Consider the following 13,966-nt stretch of genomic DNA (forward strand, 5'->3'; position numbering starts at 1 on the left):
GAAATTTCATGAAAATTGATTATTTTATTCAATTAATATCCCAATATCATCTCAATTTCGAGAAATCGCTATTATTTGAGTTTTTCAAGCTTCTTTCTAAATTTAAGAGGTTATTATAAGTTGTTCTACTTTGTTGCGGAACGGCATAGTACCGAGAATTATATTTTTAAAGGAAATTAAGGAAAAAACGATTTTTGAGCTCGGACCTCTTCAAAATATTACGATTTTGGCGGGTGTTCTGGATCGATTTAGTTTTTTTTCGAAATTGTTCTATGATACTGCTTTCGAAAAAAAAATTATTTCTTAGAAATTTCCAGAAAATAGATTATTATATTCAATTAATATCCCAATGTCACCTCAATTTCGATAAATCGCTATTATTTGAGTTTTTCAAGCTTCTTTCTAAATTTAAGAGGTTATTATAAGTTGTTCTACTTTGTTGCGGAACGGCATAGTACCGAGAATTATATTTTTAAAGGAAATTAAGGAAAAAACGATTTTTGAGCTCGGACCTCTTCAAAATATTACGATTTTGGCGGGTGTTCTGGATCGATTTAGTTTTTTTTCGAAATTGTTCTATGATACTGCTTTCGAAAAAAAAATTATTTCTTAGAAATTTCCAGAAAATAGATTATTATATTCAATTAATATCCCAATGTCACCTCAATTTCGAGAAATCGCTATTATATGAGTTGTTCAAGCTCATTTCTAAATTTTAGCGGTTATTGAGTTGTTCTAGGTTTGTTCTACTTTGTTCCGGAACGGTATAGGGCCGAGAATTATATTTTTAAAGGAAATTAAGGAAAACTCGATTTTTGACCAGGGACCTCTTCAAAATATCACGATTTTGGCGGTTGTTCTGAGTTGATTTATTTTTTTTCGAAATTGTTCTATAATACTACTTTCGAAAAAAAAATTATTTCTTAGAAATTTCATGAAAATTGATTATTTTATTCAATTAATATCCCAATATCATCTCAATTTCGATAAATCGCTATTATTTGAGTTTTTCAAGCTTCTTTCTAAATTTAAGAGGTTATTATAAGTTGTTCTACTTTGTTGCGGAACGGCATAGTACCGAGAATTATATTTTTAAAGGAAATTAAGGAAAAAACGATTTTTGAGCTCGGACCTCTTCAAAATATTACGATTTTGGCGGGTGTTCTGGATCGATTTAGTTTTTTTTCGAAATTGTTCTATGATACTGCTTTCGAAAAAAAAATTATTTCTTAGAAATTTCCAGAAAATAGATTATTATATTCAATTAATATCCCAATGTCACCTCAATTTCGAGAAATCGCTATTATATGAGTTGTTCAAGCTCATTTCTAAATTTTAGCGGTTATTGAGTTGTTCTAGGTTTGTTCTACTTTGTTCCGGAACGGTATAGGGCCGAGAATTATATTTTTAAAGGAAATTAAGGAAAAATCGATTTTTGACCAGGGACCTCTTCAAAATATCACGATTTTGGCGGTTGTTCTGAGTTGATTTATTTTTTTTCGAAATTGTTCTATAATACTACTTTCGAAAAAAAAATTATTTCTTAGAAATTTCATGAAAATTGATTATTTTATTCAATTAATATCCCAATATCATCTCAATTTCGATAAATCGCTATTATTTGAGTTTTTCAAGCTTCTTTCTAAATTTAAGAGGTTATTATAAGTTGTTCTACTTTGTTGCGGAACGGCATAGTACCGAGAATTATATTTTTAAAGGAAATTAAGGAAAAAACGATTTTTGAGCTCGGACCTCTTCAAAATATTACGATTTTGGCGGGTGTTCTGGATCGATTTAGTTTTTTTTCGAAATTGTTCTATGATACTGCTTTCGAAAAAAAAATTATTTCTTAGAAATTTCCAGAAAATAGATTATTATATTCAATTAATATCCCAATGTCACCTCAATTTCGAGAAATCGCTATTATATGAGTTGTTCAAGCTCATTTCTAAATTTTAGCGGTTATTATGAGTTGTTCTAGGTTTGTTCTACTTTGTTTCGGAACGGTATAGGGCCGAGAATTATATTTTTAAAGGAAATTAAGAAAAAAACGATTTTTGACCTGGGACCTCTTCAAAATATCACGATTTTGGCGGTTGTTCTGAGTTGATTTATTTTTTTTCGAAATTGTTCTATAATACTACTTTCGAAAAAAAAATTATTTCTTAGAAATTTCATGAAAATTGATTATTTTATTCAATTAATATCCCAATATCATCTCAATTTCGAGAAATCGCTATTATTTGAGTTTTTCAAGCTTCTTTCTAAATTTAAGAGGTTATTATAAGTTGTTCTACTTTGTTGCGGAACGGCATAGTACCGAGAATTATATTTTTAAAGGAAATTAAGGAAAAAACGATTTTTGAGCTCGGACCTCTTCAAAATATTACGATTTTGGCGGGTGTTCTGGATCGATTTAGTTTTTTTTCGAAATTGTTCTATGATACTGCTTTCGAAAAAAAAATTATTTCTTAGAAATTTCCAGAAAATAGATTATTATATTCAATTAATATCCCAATGTCACCTCAATTTCGATAAATCGCTATTATTTGAGTTTTTCAAGCTTCTTTCTAAATTTAAGAGGTTATTATAAGTTGTTCTACTTTGTTGCGGAACGGCATAGTACCGAGAATTATATTTTTAAAGGAAATTAAGGAAAAAACGATTTTTGAGCTCGGACCTCTTCAAAATATTACGATTTTGGCGGGTGTTCTGGATCGATTTAGTTTTTTTTCGAAATTGTTCTATGATACTGCTTTCGAAAAAAAAATTATTTCTTAGAAATTTCCAGAAAATAGATTATTATATTCAATTAATATCCCAATGTCACCTCAATTTCGAGAAATCGCTATTATATGAGTTGTTCAAGCTCATTTCTAAATTTTAGCGGTTATTGAGTTGTTCTAGGTTTGTTCTACTTTGTTCCGGAACGGTATAGGGCCGAGAATTATATTTTTAAAGGAAATTAAGGAAAAATCGATTTTTGACCAGGGACCTCTTCAAAATATCACGATTTTGGCGGTTGTTCTGAGTTGATTTATTTTTTTTCGAAATTGTTCTATAATACTACTTTCGAAAAAAAAAATTATTTCTTAGAAATTTCATGAAAATTGATTATTTTATTCAATTAATATCCCAATATCATCTCAATTTCGATAAATCGCTATTATTTGAGTTTTTCAAGCTTCTTTCTAAATTTAAAAGGTTATTATAAGTTGTTCTACTTTGTTGCGGAACGGCATAGTACCGAGAATTATATTTTTAAAGGAAATTAAGGAAAAAACGATGTCACCTCAATTTCGAGAAATCGCTATTATATGAGTTGTTCAAGCTCATTTCTAAATTTTAGCGGTTATTATGAGTTGTTCTAGGTTTGTTCTACTTTGTTTCGGAACGGTATAGGGCCGAGAATTATATTTTTAAAGGAAATTAAGAAAAAAACGATTTTTGACCTGGGACCTCTTCAAAATATTACGACTTTGGCGGTTTTTCTTATGCGATTTTAGAGGTTGTTCTACTTTGTTTCAGAACGGCATAGAGCTGAGAATGGGGGAAAAAACAATTTTAAGATCTAAGATCTAAGACCGCATTTTCATGATATTGCGAGTTTGGGGATTGTTGTGGGCCGTTCTCAATTGTTCCAGAACGTTGCTTTCAAAAAATTTTTAGAAATTTGAATAATAACTATGTTATTTATTGAAAGAAAGAGATTTCTATAGAAAATTAAGAAAAGAAAACGATTTTCAAGCTAACACCGCGTTGTCAACATCGATTCTGGCGGTTGTTCTTGTTATATATTGTTTCAAAATATCGCGTTCAAAAAAATAATTTCTCACAAATTTCGCATCTGTCAGAAGACGTTCAGCAATATGCCGTGAGGTAGAAGAGCTTTTGCCCACGAGGTTTCACACCTGGAACGCGAAGTCAAGCTAAGTCAACAATTAACATTCATTCCATGTCAGAAGACGTTAAAATGATTCTTTGTGAATAGAACCCAATAAATATTGGTAATTGCTCTCTTTTCAACGTTATATGGTCGTGAAAGATACTTTTTCTTTTCTTCTTTTCTGGCTAATCAAGTTGAAAAATATCTTAAAATCCAAAATCGACACCTGAAGACGCTAGACTTACTAGATAATGTGACGTGCAGATTTTGTTGCTAGATATATAAGGAGTTTGTATAGCGCTGTTTAGTTTAGTTTATAATAAATTGTGATAGTGCCGATATAGAATGTAATCGAAGAATTTAAATAAATTAATTAAGTGTAAGTGATAAGTGGATTATTATAAATTAGTTAAGTGTTGTGTATAATTAATTAAAAACGTACCGTCACCCCACTAATCGAAATCGTATAAATAAATAAGAAAAACATTACATTGGTGTCAGGTGTGGGGTATTGTAAGTAAATAGTGACATAAACATGGCGAACAGACTGACAATTGAAAGTGACAGAACTGACAGCCGAACTGGAGCATCGTGAGTTGAAAAGTCCGGTAAAAAAGGATGTAAATAAAGTAGAAAAACATTACAGTATGAAATAGAAGACGAATATCTCTGGCAGCTACGTCCATCCCACATTCTGGGCTTTTTAAAAGGACTGGGGACAACAGATCTGCTGTTAATACTGAGGATATCGTAGCAAGAAAGGGTGACATAATAGATTCTTTGGGCCACAGTGTATATGACACCTCAATATTTATCAACAAGTTGGAATAAAGTACGGATCGATCTTAATATTCGGTTCGTAAACAATTATAAAAATAATTGTTTGTTTTTAGATATTATTAATAGCTCAAAAGCAATTGAATAATTAATATATAAATTTTATTATCAATCTCCAGACTTAATAATGTACAAGTAACTTCACATTTTATGAGTGAAATTAAAATAATGACACAACCCAAATGATAATTAAATATAAATATTATTATTTCTCATATAATAATTATACCCGCTCTCGTAGTAAATTATAGAAAAAGTCAAGCGTGCAGAAACAGTCTAGGGGATTATGTATACATACGACTTTTCCTTTCTCTATTTTTTTTGAAATTGATGGACAATTTAAACGTAGTTACCCGTCATCTTTTCCATTTACAATTTATTATATATAGGGTGATGATGAAAGATGCACGAAATTAATAAAACATACAACGTACGTTTTTGAAAAAAAAAATGTAAAATAGTTATTTTTGTATTTGAGTGCGTGAAATGTTTTTTTAATGGTACATGAGAGTGTTAACTTTTCGCTGAGACCGCAGGTGTCTTTATTTTTCTACGTTCTGGTGGTAACTCTTATAATAGTTCATATAGAGGATTTTCTTCAATTAATCAAAGCTCCGATTTCGTGGTTGGCGAAAAATTTTTAGCCCGATCTCTTCTCTAATTTCATCCCATAAATAATCGAAAGAATTTGACTCCGGGCTGCGCCCTAGTCAATCCGTAACGACAGATTCGACATCCTGTAACGGAATTTGCAGTGTGTGGACAGCTATTGTCCTGCATTAGGATGAAACTAACGTAGGGAATGAGGTTATTCCTAGAATATCTTCTATGTATCGGTTTGTCGTTAATTCCTCCGCTGCAGCGTTAGTTTTGATAAAAACCAACTCAGTTTTTGTTTCATGCAAAACTGCGCGAATTTTTTCCATGTCTTCTGTAGAGTCGTCCTCTTCTATTGCTATCTGAGAAGGGAAGGGAGCCCTATTGTTCGTCAGTCCAATTAACGTGTACTCTTGCAGATCTCAGACGGGCTGTGGTTAATTTGGGGCCAGTAGATGGCCTTTACCTCTAGGTTAGTTGAATACGCCAACGGTTCCATAGATACCAGCTTAGTCTAGGTTAGCTGTCCAACCTCTCAAAACCAGTCATCGCGTTTATCTGAGCTACCAGTCCTTTGGTAACGACAGGAGACTGACTCATATTCAGCGCACTCGCCACTTCTCGCTGTCGCTGCTCTTGTCGCAATAGGATGACCGCTTGACCAGCTTTATCACGGTCATGTGTATCGGTTGACGTTTGATGGCTACCTGATAGTCGTGGGATAGGTAGATAACCTTTCATAAAGGTCAGTTACCCTTAAATAGCACTATTAGTAGCCGATTACACTGTTTTAACCACCACTACATCTAACACCACTACAACTAACGATTACCCTGCCTGACGCGCGTTTCGATAACCAAATTATCGTCTTCAGAAACTGAAGGTTAGTTTATCTTCAGTTAACATTGGATTCAGTATGAATATCGTCAACGGTTCCATAAATTCCAACTTAGTCTAGGTTAGCTGCCCTTGGTGTTCTTCTGAGACTGTCCAACCACTCAAAACCAGTCATCACGTTTATCTGAGCTCTTGTTGGACTTTATCACGGTCTTGTGTATCGGTTGACATTTGATGGCTACCTGATAGTGGTGGGATAGGTAGATAAAGGTCATTTACCACTATTGTAAACAAGCCTAACATATTATTGGTTTGTGAGAGGAAGAAACAAGAAGCTAATACTAAAATCTTCAATATTTTAGTAAGAAAATTTCGTGTTCAATTTTTTTTGTTCACGAGTATATATTCCCAAACTATCGTTGTAATATATTCTGTTAGATACCTTTCCCTGTCAATTATAATATTTTTTTTTTGCGCAAAAGTGTTCATACTATTTATTGATGGCTTTTAAAACCATTATAGCATCAAATTAAACGTTTTAAGTGAAAGGTGACCGGTCTCGTCTCTTTCGCGGCAGAGAATCGTAAAATTAGAAAAAAATCAAACTCGAATACTCCCACTATGACCACCTTTCGTCACGTTTATAATTCGGTTACGGATTTAGAAATTTTGCAACGCTTCTAACGTAGGTAGATAAATTTTCATAATAATATAGATTTTGAATATTTTCAAATTTAAGGTGAATTAATTTTTATAAAGCAGACGTTAAGTGACATTTTTCTAGCTGACATGATTTAAAATTGAATCTTATAACAATTTTTTCTGCTACAGTTCATAAAGCACACAAATTCGCGTGCGTGAAACTTTTCTTTACGCACAAGTCACAAATTTGATAATTGCACATATTTTAAGCTCTCGAATCGTAGTTATTTAGTTTAAAAAGTTAGTTGTGAGTGTATGAAATCCCCTGCTCAGATATCCCCTGTTCCTATATTGGCCAGACAAATCGAGGTATTACCGTCAGTGCCAATGAACACCAATTCCGATATTCCTCCACCCTCGCCCAACATCGTGTCCATACCGGACATCTGAATACAAGGGACACTAGCCAGAGATTGCAGGCAACTTAGAAACACTTTCTTTATCCATTTCGCTCCAATACCATTCCAACCAACAACAATATTTTCTCTAAAACCACCCGAGAAGCCGATCTCCACAGATTTTATTATCCCTCCCGCCAATGATATACTTCTCACGCGCGTCAAAACCTCAAAACCCGCCAATAGGTCCCCTATAATTACAAGGTCCAGACGACTAGCTCCCCAGTTAACTCAAGACCAGCAGTGAGTGTGTTAATATCAACAGTGTTCTTGATGATAAGCATATTACTTTTATTTCTTATTTTAATCATTTCATATTTTTTTGTTTCAGCTTTTCATTTCCTGGGTAAGATTCCAAGGTATAGGCAGATTGAGGCTTTGGAATCGATCAGGAAAAAGAAGTGATTCGTTGCCGTCTTTTTATTGGCAAAGCTTGACAAGACCCTGTCACTTTTTGAACCACTGGACCAGGATTTGTCTCGGTTGTTTCTGCTAGTGCATAACATAAAATACTTTCAACAGTAATCTTTGTTGAAAAGTGATGCAGATTCGCTCTGCGGTGTTCAATCATCGGCATTGGTAGTTCTTCACTTAGCTTCCGCATAAATAGATGACGTTCTGTCGTTTTTTTGGTAATCATTTTATTAATTTCGTAAACGATGCAAGTGAAGATTGGCCATCTCGAAGATCGTCGTTGACTTGTGTAACTCCGGATCATTTGGTCCATTGTGTCATCGCCAGCTTTATATCTATTAGAAAAACTTATAATTTCTGGTTTTCGTTTAGCGTAATTATCAACTGATATATCTGAATGCATTGTAGATAGATAGAATCATCTTTTCTAGCAACAACTACTCATTAATTTGAGTTTTTAAGTAACAAATGCACAAATGATGCTCCTAAATAGTCTGTGCTATAATTTAAACAGCCATCACTTCACTGCAACACCTTTTTGTGATTTTTCTAAGGCTTTCGATTATGTTTATCATAGTATTTTTATAAATAATTGGTAGGACTGCGGTTTCGGGGAAACACCTCTCGCATGGTTCAAGTCATACCCTTACAAACAGAAGTCAACTTGTAAGGGTTGATACAACGATGTCTTCTTGCAAGCCAATAGAATGTGGAGTGTCCCAAGGCTCAGTACTAGGCCCTATTTTGTTTCTTTTGTTTATAAACGACATTACCAACCTAGACATCAGTGATAAAATATGTCTATTCGCAGACGATACTTGTTTATCTTGGAACAACCTAACAGCATTCCATATCTAGTGACCTAATCATCTTTAAACCATGGTGAGATTCAAATCTTCTTTGTCTCAACGTTCATAAAGCCAAAGTTTTATCATATAAAAATACATTGCTGCCTTTTTTATTAAATAACACCACCATTGACGTCGTCGCATCTGTAAAATTCTTAGGGCTTGTTGTAGACAATTTCTTGAAATGGAAGTTACAGATTGCGCTGAGATGAATTTCCAACTTATCCATCTCCTAAACAGTCTATTATGCCCTTATTGAGTCTCATCTTCTATATGCCCTTCCCTTCTGGAGTGTGTGCGACTCAATTTTAGAGAATCTTCAAACTACCAAAGAGAGCTGTTAGATATTTACACAGAATTAACAGCAGGGCTCACTACAAAGACTTCTTTAAAATATTAAAAATTCTGACTCTTTCTTCCTTATTTGTTTTTGAATTAGTTTGCCTAATTCGTAAGCACGCTTCTCCAATTTCGGAAAGATCGTTGGTTAGTTAAGTGCTTCATCTAAATTAAATTTGTTATTTATTTTGGTCTTTAGGTAATTTCTTCTCCATACTATTATTAAAAAAGACTTTTTCTTTCTTTTCTTTTTCTTTTTAAAAGTTTCCCACTGATTTCAGGTATAAAAAAGCGCATAAACTTTCCTTCAAGGTATTTTTTTCATATAATTTTCTATTTGAAATTTTTGATTTTTTTGCATTTTTACGTGGCGATTGAAACTCGCCACATTTATTTTCTTTAATAATACCATGAATCGTACATTCCCCAATACCAAATGTGTTACTAATTCCACTGTGGCAAAAATTGATTATTACTATTTGAATTAATGATGTTTCGGCGTTTACGCGGCCCTTTCAAACTTTACATAATCACACTAGAATTCAAAAAAGACTCCACAACTTGGACCTTCTTACTTAGTGGAAACCTACAATCGTATTTTCGATGAAATTTGATGGAAAGAGATTCTTGGAATTAGAATAAAATGAAATTATAACCTCAATTGGCACATAGGTAGTTATTGAAAAACTCGGCTACGTAATATTTAGTACAAAAGGCTTCTGACCTGTCCAAACCATTTTCTATTTTTCTGTACATGTTATAAATATGAAAGGTCAAAAAAAGAAGGAAAACTTGTTCCAGAAGTACCTAGCCCAACAAAGAAAACACAAAAATACGCTTTTTATAAACAGAAAATAATCCGACGGGGCTAAATATGGCTAAATAGGTTGCATGAGGTAGCAATTCAAATTTTAATTAATTAATTTTGGCAGTTGCAATAAGAGTTATTTCAGCTGGTGCATTGTATTGATGAAACAACACTTTCTTCTCAGTCAAATGCAGCCGTTTTTACTTGATTTCTTCGCTCAAACGTTGCAATAAGTTCGCATAATACCCGGCGTTGATAATTTTCCTTTTTTCAAGATAGTTAATATAAATTATGCCACGCTCGTCGCAAAAAACCGACGCCATTACCTTTCCTGCAGATGGAACAGTCTTTGCCTTCTTTGGAGCCGGTTCTCCCTTTTCAGTCCATTGTTTTCTGTGAAATATTGCCAAACACTCGATGAAAACATCTTCACGACGCCGTTTTGCCTCCTTTATGAGCAAACGCGGCACCCATCTTGCGCACAGCTTTCTTATGTCCAAATTTTCAGTTAATATGCGATGTACCGCACTTAACGACGTACCGCAGTAGTATATTTCAAGCAACTACCATCATCTCTCGATCAGGCCACATACTTCTGGGACCATTCTTGTATTACCACAGAAATTAAGAATTCAATTAACAACTAAATTTTATAAACATACGCGTAATCTGTCATACACTCATTAACCCAGTTTCCAAATACCCATAATAAGACGAAAAAATAACAAAATCAAATACACATTCGCGATAAGAACATTCCAAAGTTCACTTACCATGAAAACCATGAAAATATCTCTGTCTTCTTCTTATCAAAAAGAAAACAAGAGTCCACGTGTGACTATTTTCAAATCTTTCGATCGTGTTTTATCTCATCACAACATTAACACAAATAGATTATACCATTTATCTCTTTTTAAATCAAGTAAACTTCTAATATGTAAACTAAATATGAAATGATCGAAAAACTTGTTGAAATAGTTCAAAGAGAGAAATCTGAAACAAATAAAAAGAAAACATTGATTAAGATCGTAAACTAAATTTAAGATAATTGTACGAGTATACGACCCATAGATGTCTGTTTTGTTTAGTTGTAATCCATAACAAATCAATTTAAATCTAAAAAAAAACTACTTTTCAACCTAATTATATACCGGGTGGTCGTCTAAGAACAGCCGTCGTTCATATCTCCAAGAACAGCCTCAGAGAAAAAAAAGTGGCCCTGAGAAACACGTGGAAACTATTTTTAGAATTTTAAGTTTACTACTAAGCGCGTATTTGAAAATATAAATTTTGATTGCTGAGACTGGAAACCCGTTCGTAGTTGCCCACCATGTACGTGAATATTGATAACAGCATGTCAAATAACAAATCAGCATTTGGTATTTCATTTCTATAACCTTAAAGACTGCTAAACCCTTATCCACTGGTCTATATTGAGAAACTAAACTGCCAGCTGAATCAGCAGCCGGATTATTGAAATATAATGTACGTGAAATCATCGAAAAATTACCCCGAACCCTTACCAAGTATACCTTTAAGTATATTGTGGTAAGAGAATTTAGAGTTACGAGTTGGCCAGATAAGAATTTTCCAAGAAAAAAACATGAATTGTATTGTTTTCGAGGAAATTCAATGAATTCCTTCATCGAAATATGTAATCGAACGTATGTTTGTTAGACCTGCGCAATGTGATAATGCACAATTCAATACAATTTACCAATTTCACTATAAAAATTCACTGCATTTTGGAAAAATTATCAATTTTGTACCTATAATCCTAACCTTATTTTTTATTTCTATTTTGGAATTATGATTTTTGTTATTCAAATGTTGAAAGCAAGAGCAAACTAGAGAACTAAAGAGAAAGAAAGAGAATGTTGTGTAATGGCGTCCTCGTGGAAACCATTTTCCTTCCTATTCGATGAAAACTCACGTGTGATGACATATTTCGTTGTGATACTACAAGATCTACAACTTTTATCCGAAATTTTTTTTGTAATAACTTCGTTTTTAAGATAAACGCGTAAAAAAAAAAACAAAAAACTAGTTGTTCTCACTGTGTCTTTTTTATCTATTTGGCATAAAGTTGCGTTGATTTAAAAGTTATTTGACACGTTCAATAAACTACTTATTATATTATTGATTCAAATCGAATATCACTTAAACTCATTACAGATCGCGAAATACTTTAAATTGCATAAACACTAGAAAATTTTCCCAATAAATAAATCGATAAACATTTAATCATATAATTTACTAAACACGTTTACTTTTATTTAATGTATTAAATTAAAATTTACGTATCTATTAACATTTTAATACGACAAACATATTCGATTAACATATATTTTAGAAAATGGAAATAAATTATGTGGAGTTGAAACATTACTTTTTTTATCATACTAATCTCTTCTTCTTCGTTAAATTCGGCTCCCGTAATCACAGAACATAAATCCCGTTTGACAATGCATCAAAGTATAATATCCCGAGACGAAATTGTTATCAAAACTTTATTCTATAAATTAGTTTTGACGTCCTAGCGTCTTAAAAATATAATTAAATAAAAGTTATCTAGGAGATCTGATCTGATTTGGTGATTAAAAATAAAACAAATCGATGATTTCATCTTAAATCTCAATTAGAACGTCGTTATTAATTATAATCTATTATTTTAAAATAAAAGTAGGATTGTTGATTCCAGTTACGTACGCTACTTTCTATAATGTTATCTTTGGTACATGGAACAGTGAATCTTCAATAATACGTTTTATGGTAGCTATTAAATTGTATATATCTTTTCTTTCAATCTCAACAATATCTCGAGCACCCGTAACTATCACCGTTATTATTGATTACATAAAATTAATTTACTTATTTTATTTATAAAGCGATATCAATTGATTGACTGGAATATGTTTTATCCCCTGAGTGTAGTTATCTTTTATTGTAATAGTATTTCTAAATTACGTCAAATTTATGTTGTTTGTAATTGAAGCTACAGTGAAATCTATTATACAGGGTTTCCAAAATATCCCGGGACGTAATCATAAGTTTCAAACAAGTGGAGAAAAAAGCTGACAAAAAAGTAGACGTCAATAAAACCTTCTATTTTAATACGTCGATGGCCATGTTTATTATTTTCTGAGAATTTCTTTTGATTTTATCTCTACGTCATCAGCTATACACATACATGAAGTTTACTGCCGACGAATCTCTGTGTTGTTGATTATATTAGTCATTACGATTTTTGTAAACTTAAATGAATTGTCCTTAAAAAAATAGATAATTTGAACAAAACAAGCTTTTCCATAAAAAATTGACGCTAAAAAGAGAAAATTTGCATTTTCAGTTTGTCTTCTGCCAAAACTTACGAAACAATTGTTGTTTTTAAATATCCCTTAGAATTTAACCAAAAAAACTTAATCTAATTCATTAATATCATTCAATGAACATTAAAGAGAAATATATTTACAGGTTCTCCCCAGTTTTTTTAGTCTTTCAGTCAGAACTATTATTATATTTTTGTTATTCAAAGACTTATTTCATTTATTGATGATTTCTAACCGTTCAGGGTTACTGTGATGAACTTATAAATGACAAATCAATATTAATAATATTCCCGCCTACTTTTACCTTAGATATTTAAAGTGAACATAATTTGTAATTTCATTAAATTATGCTTCGTAGTTCATTTTCTCGATTAAATTCCCAAAACAACTAATTAGTTTCCATAATTCATTTTCTAGAATAAATGGCCGAATTAGACAAGAGAATCTATTTTAAAACTGGCATCAACGCAACCAAAACAGTAAAACGACTACAATTATATACCCCCCAAGGTTCATTAGGTGTACCAACCTTCAAAACGGAGCGATTATAATCCAAAAAAAGTGAACAATTAGATAAAAACTATTTCTAAAACTGGCTCATAAAACTGGCATGTGAAATAACTAAAAACAAAAAAAAAATATCGATGTCCTAATCCATAGTCAAATGTAAAAACAGCCGACTCTCGCCGTGGCATACATGACCGGTCGCAAAGCCACGCCGCGCCGTTAACAAAACAACTGACAGTCTGATTTGTTTTGAACGTGGATGGGGCATAGTGCACAAGCCGTAGCCCCACTTGCGAGCTTAAGCTTGATGTGCGTCCCCACCCAATTGTAACACACACATAGTACCGTGTACCAACATTCTAATAGTTTTAGAATAGCAAAACGTTAAAAACAATTCATATACAGGGTATGCTCAATAATATTTTTTATTCTAGGAATTCCGGTGATGGGTTCTCAATGAAACA

General features: G+C 32.5%; 1 protein-coding gene across 1 annotated transcript in view; it reads right to left on the bottom strand.

Moving 5' to 3' along the window:
- LOC130443238 (Krueppel-like factor 12) overlaps window positions 1–13,770 on the bottom strand; it is a 213,589-nt gene extending 199,819 nt beyond the window's left edge. The window contains exons 1-2 of the mRNA XM_056777769.1: window positions 13,525–13,770; window positions 10,440–10,659 (exon numbers count right to left, since the gene is read on the bottom strand). Coding sequence (XP_056633747.1) covers window positions 10,440–10,451 — 12 coding nt within the window. The 5' untranslated portion in view covers window positions 10,452–10,659; window positions 13,525–13,770. The remainder of the gene's footprint in view (window positions 1–10,439; window positions 10,660–13,524) is intronic.
- Window positions 13,771–13,966: the final 196 nt, after the last annotated feature.

The sequence above is a fragment of the Diorhabda sublineata genome, chromosome 4 (genome assembly GCF_026230105.1).
Source record: "Diorhabda sublineata isolate icDioSubl1.1 chromosome 4, icDioSubl1.1, whole genome shotgun sequence".
NCBI lineage: Eukaryota > Metazoa > Arthropoda > Insecta > Coleoptera > Chrysomelidae > Diorhabda > Diorhabda sublineata.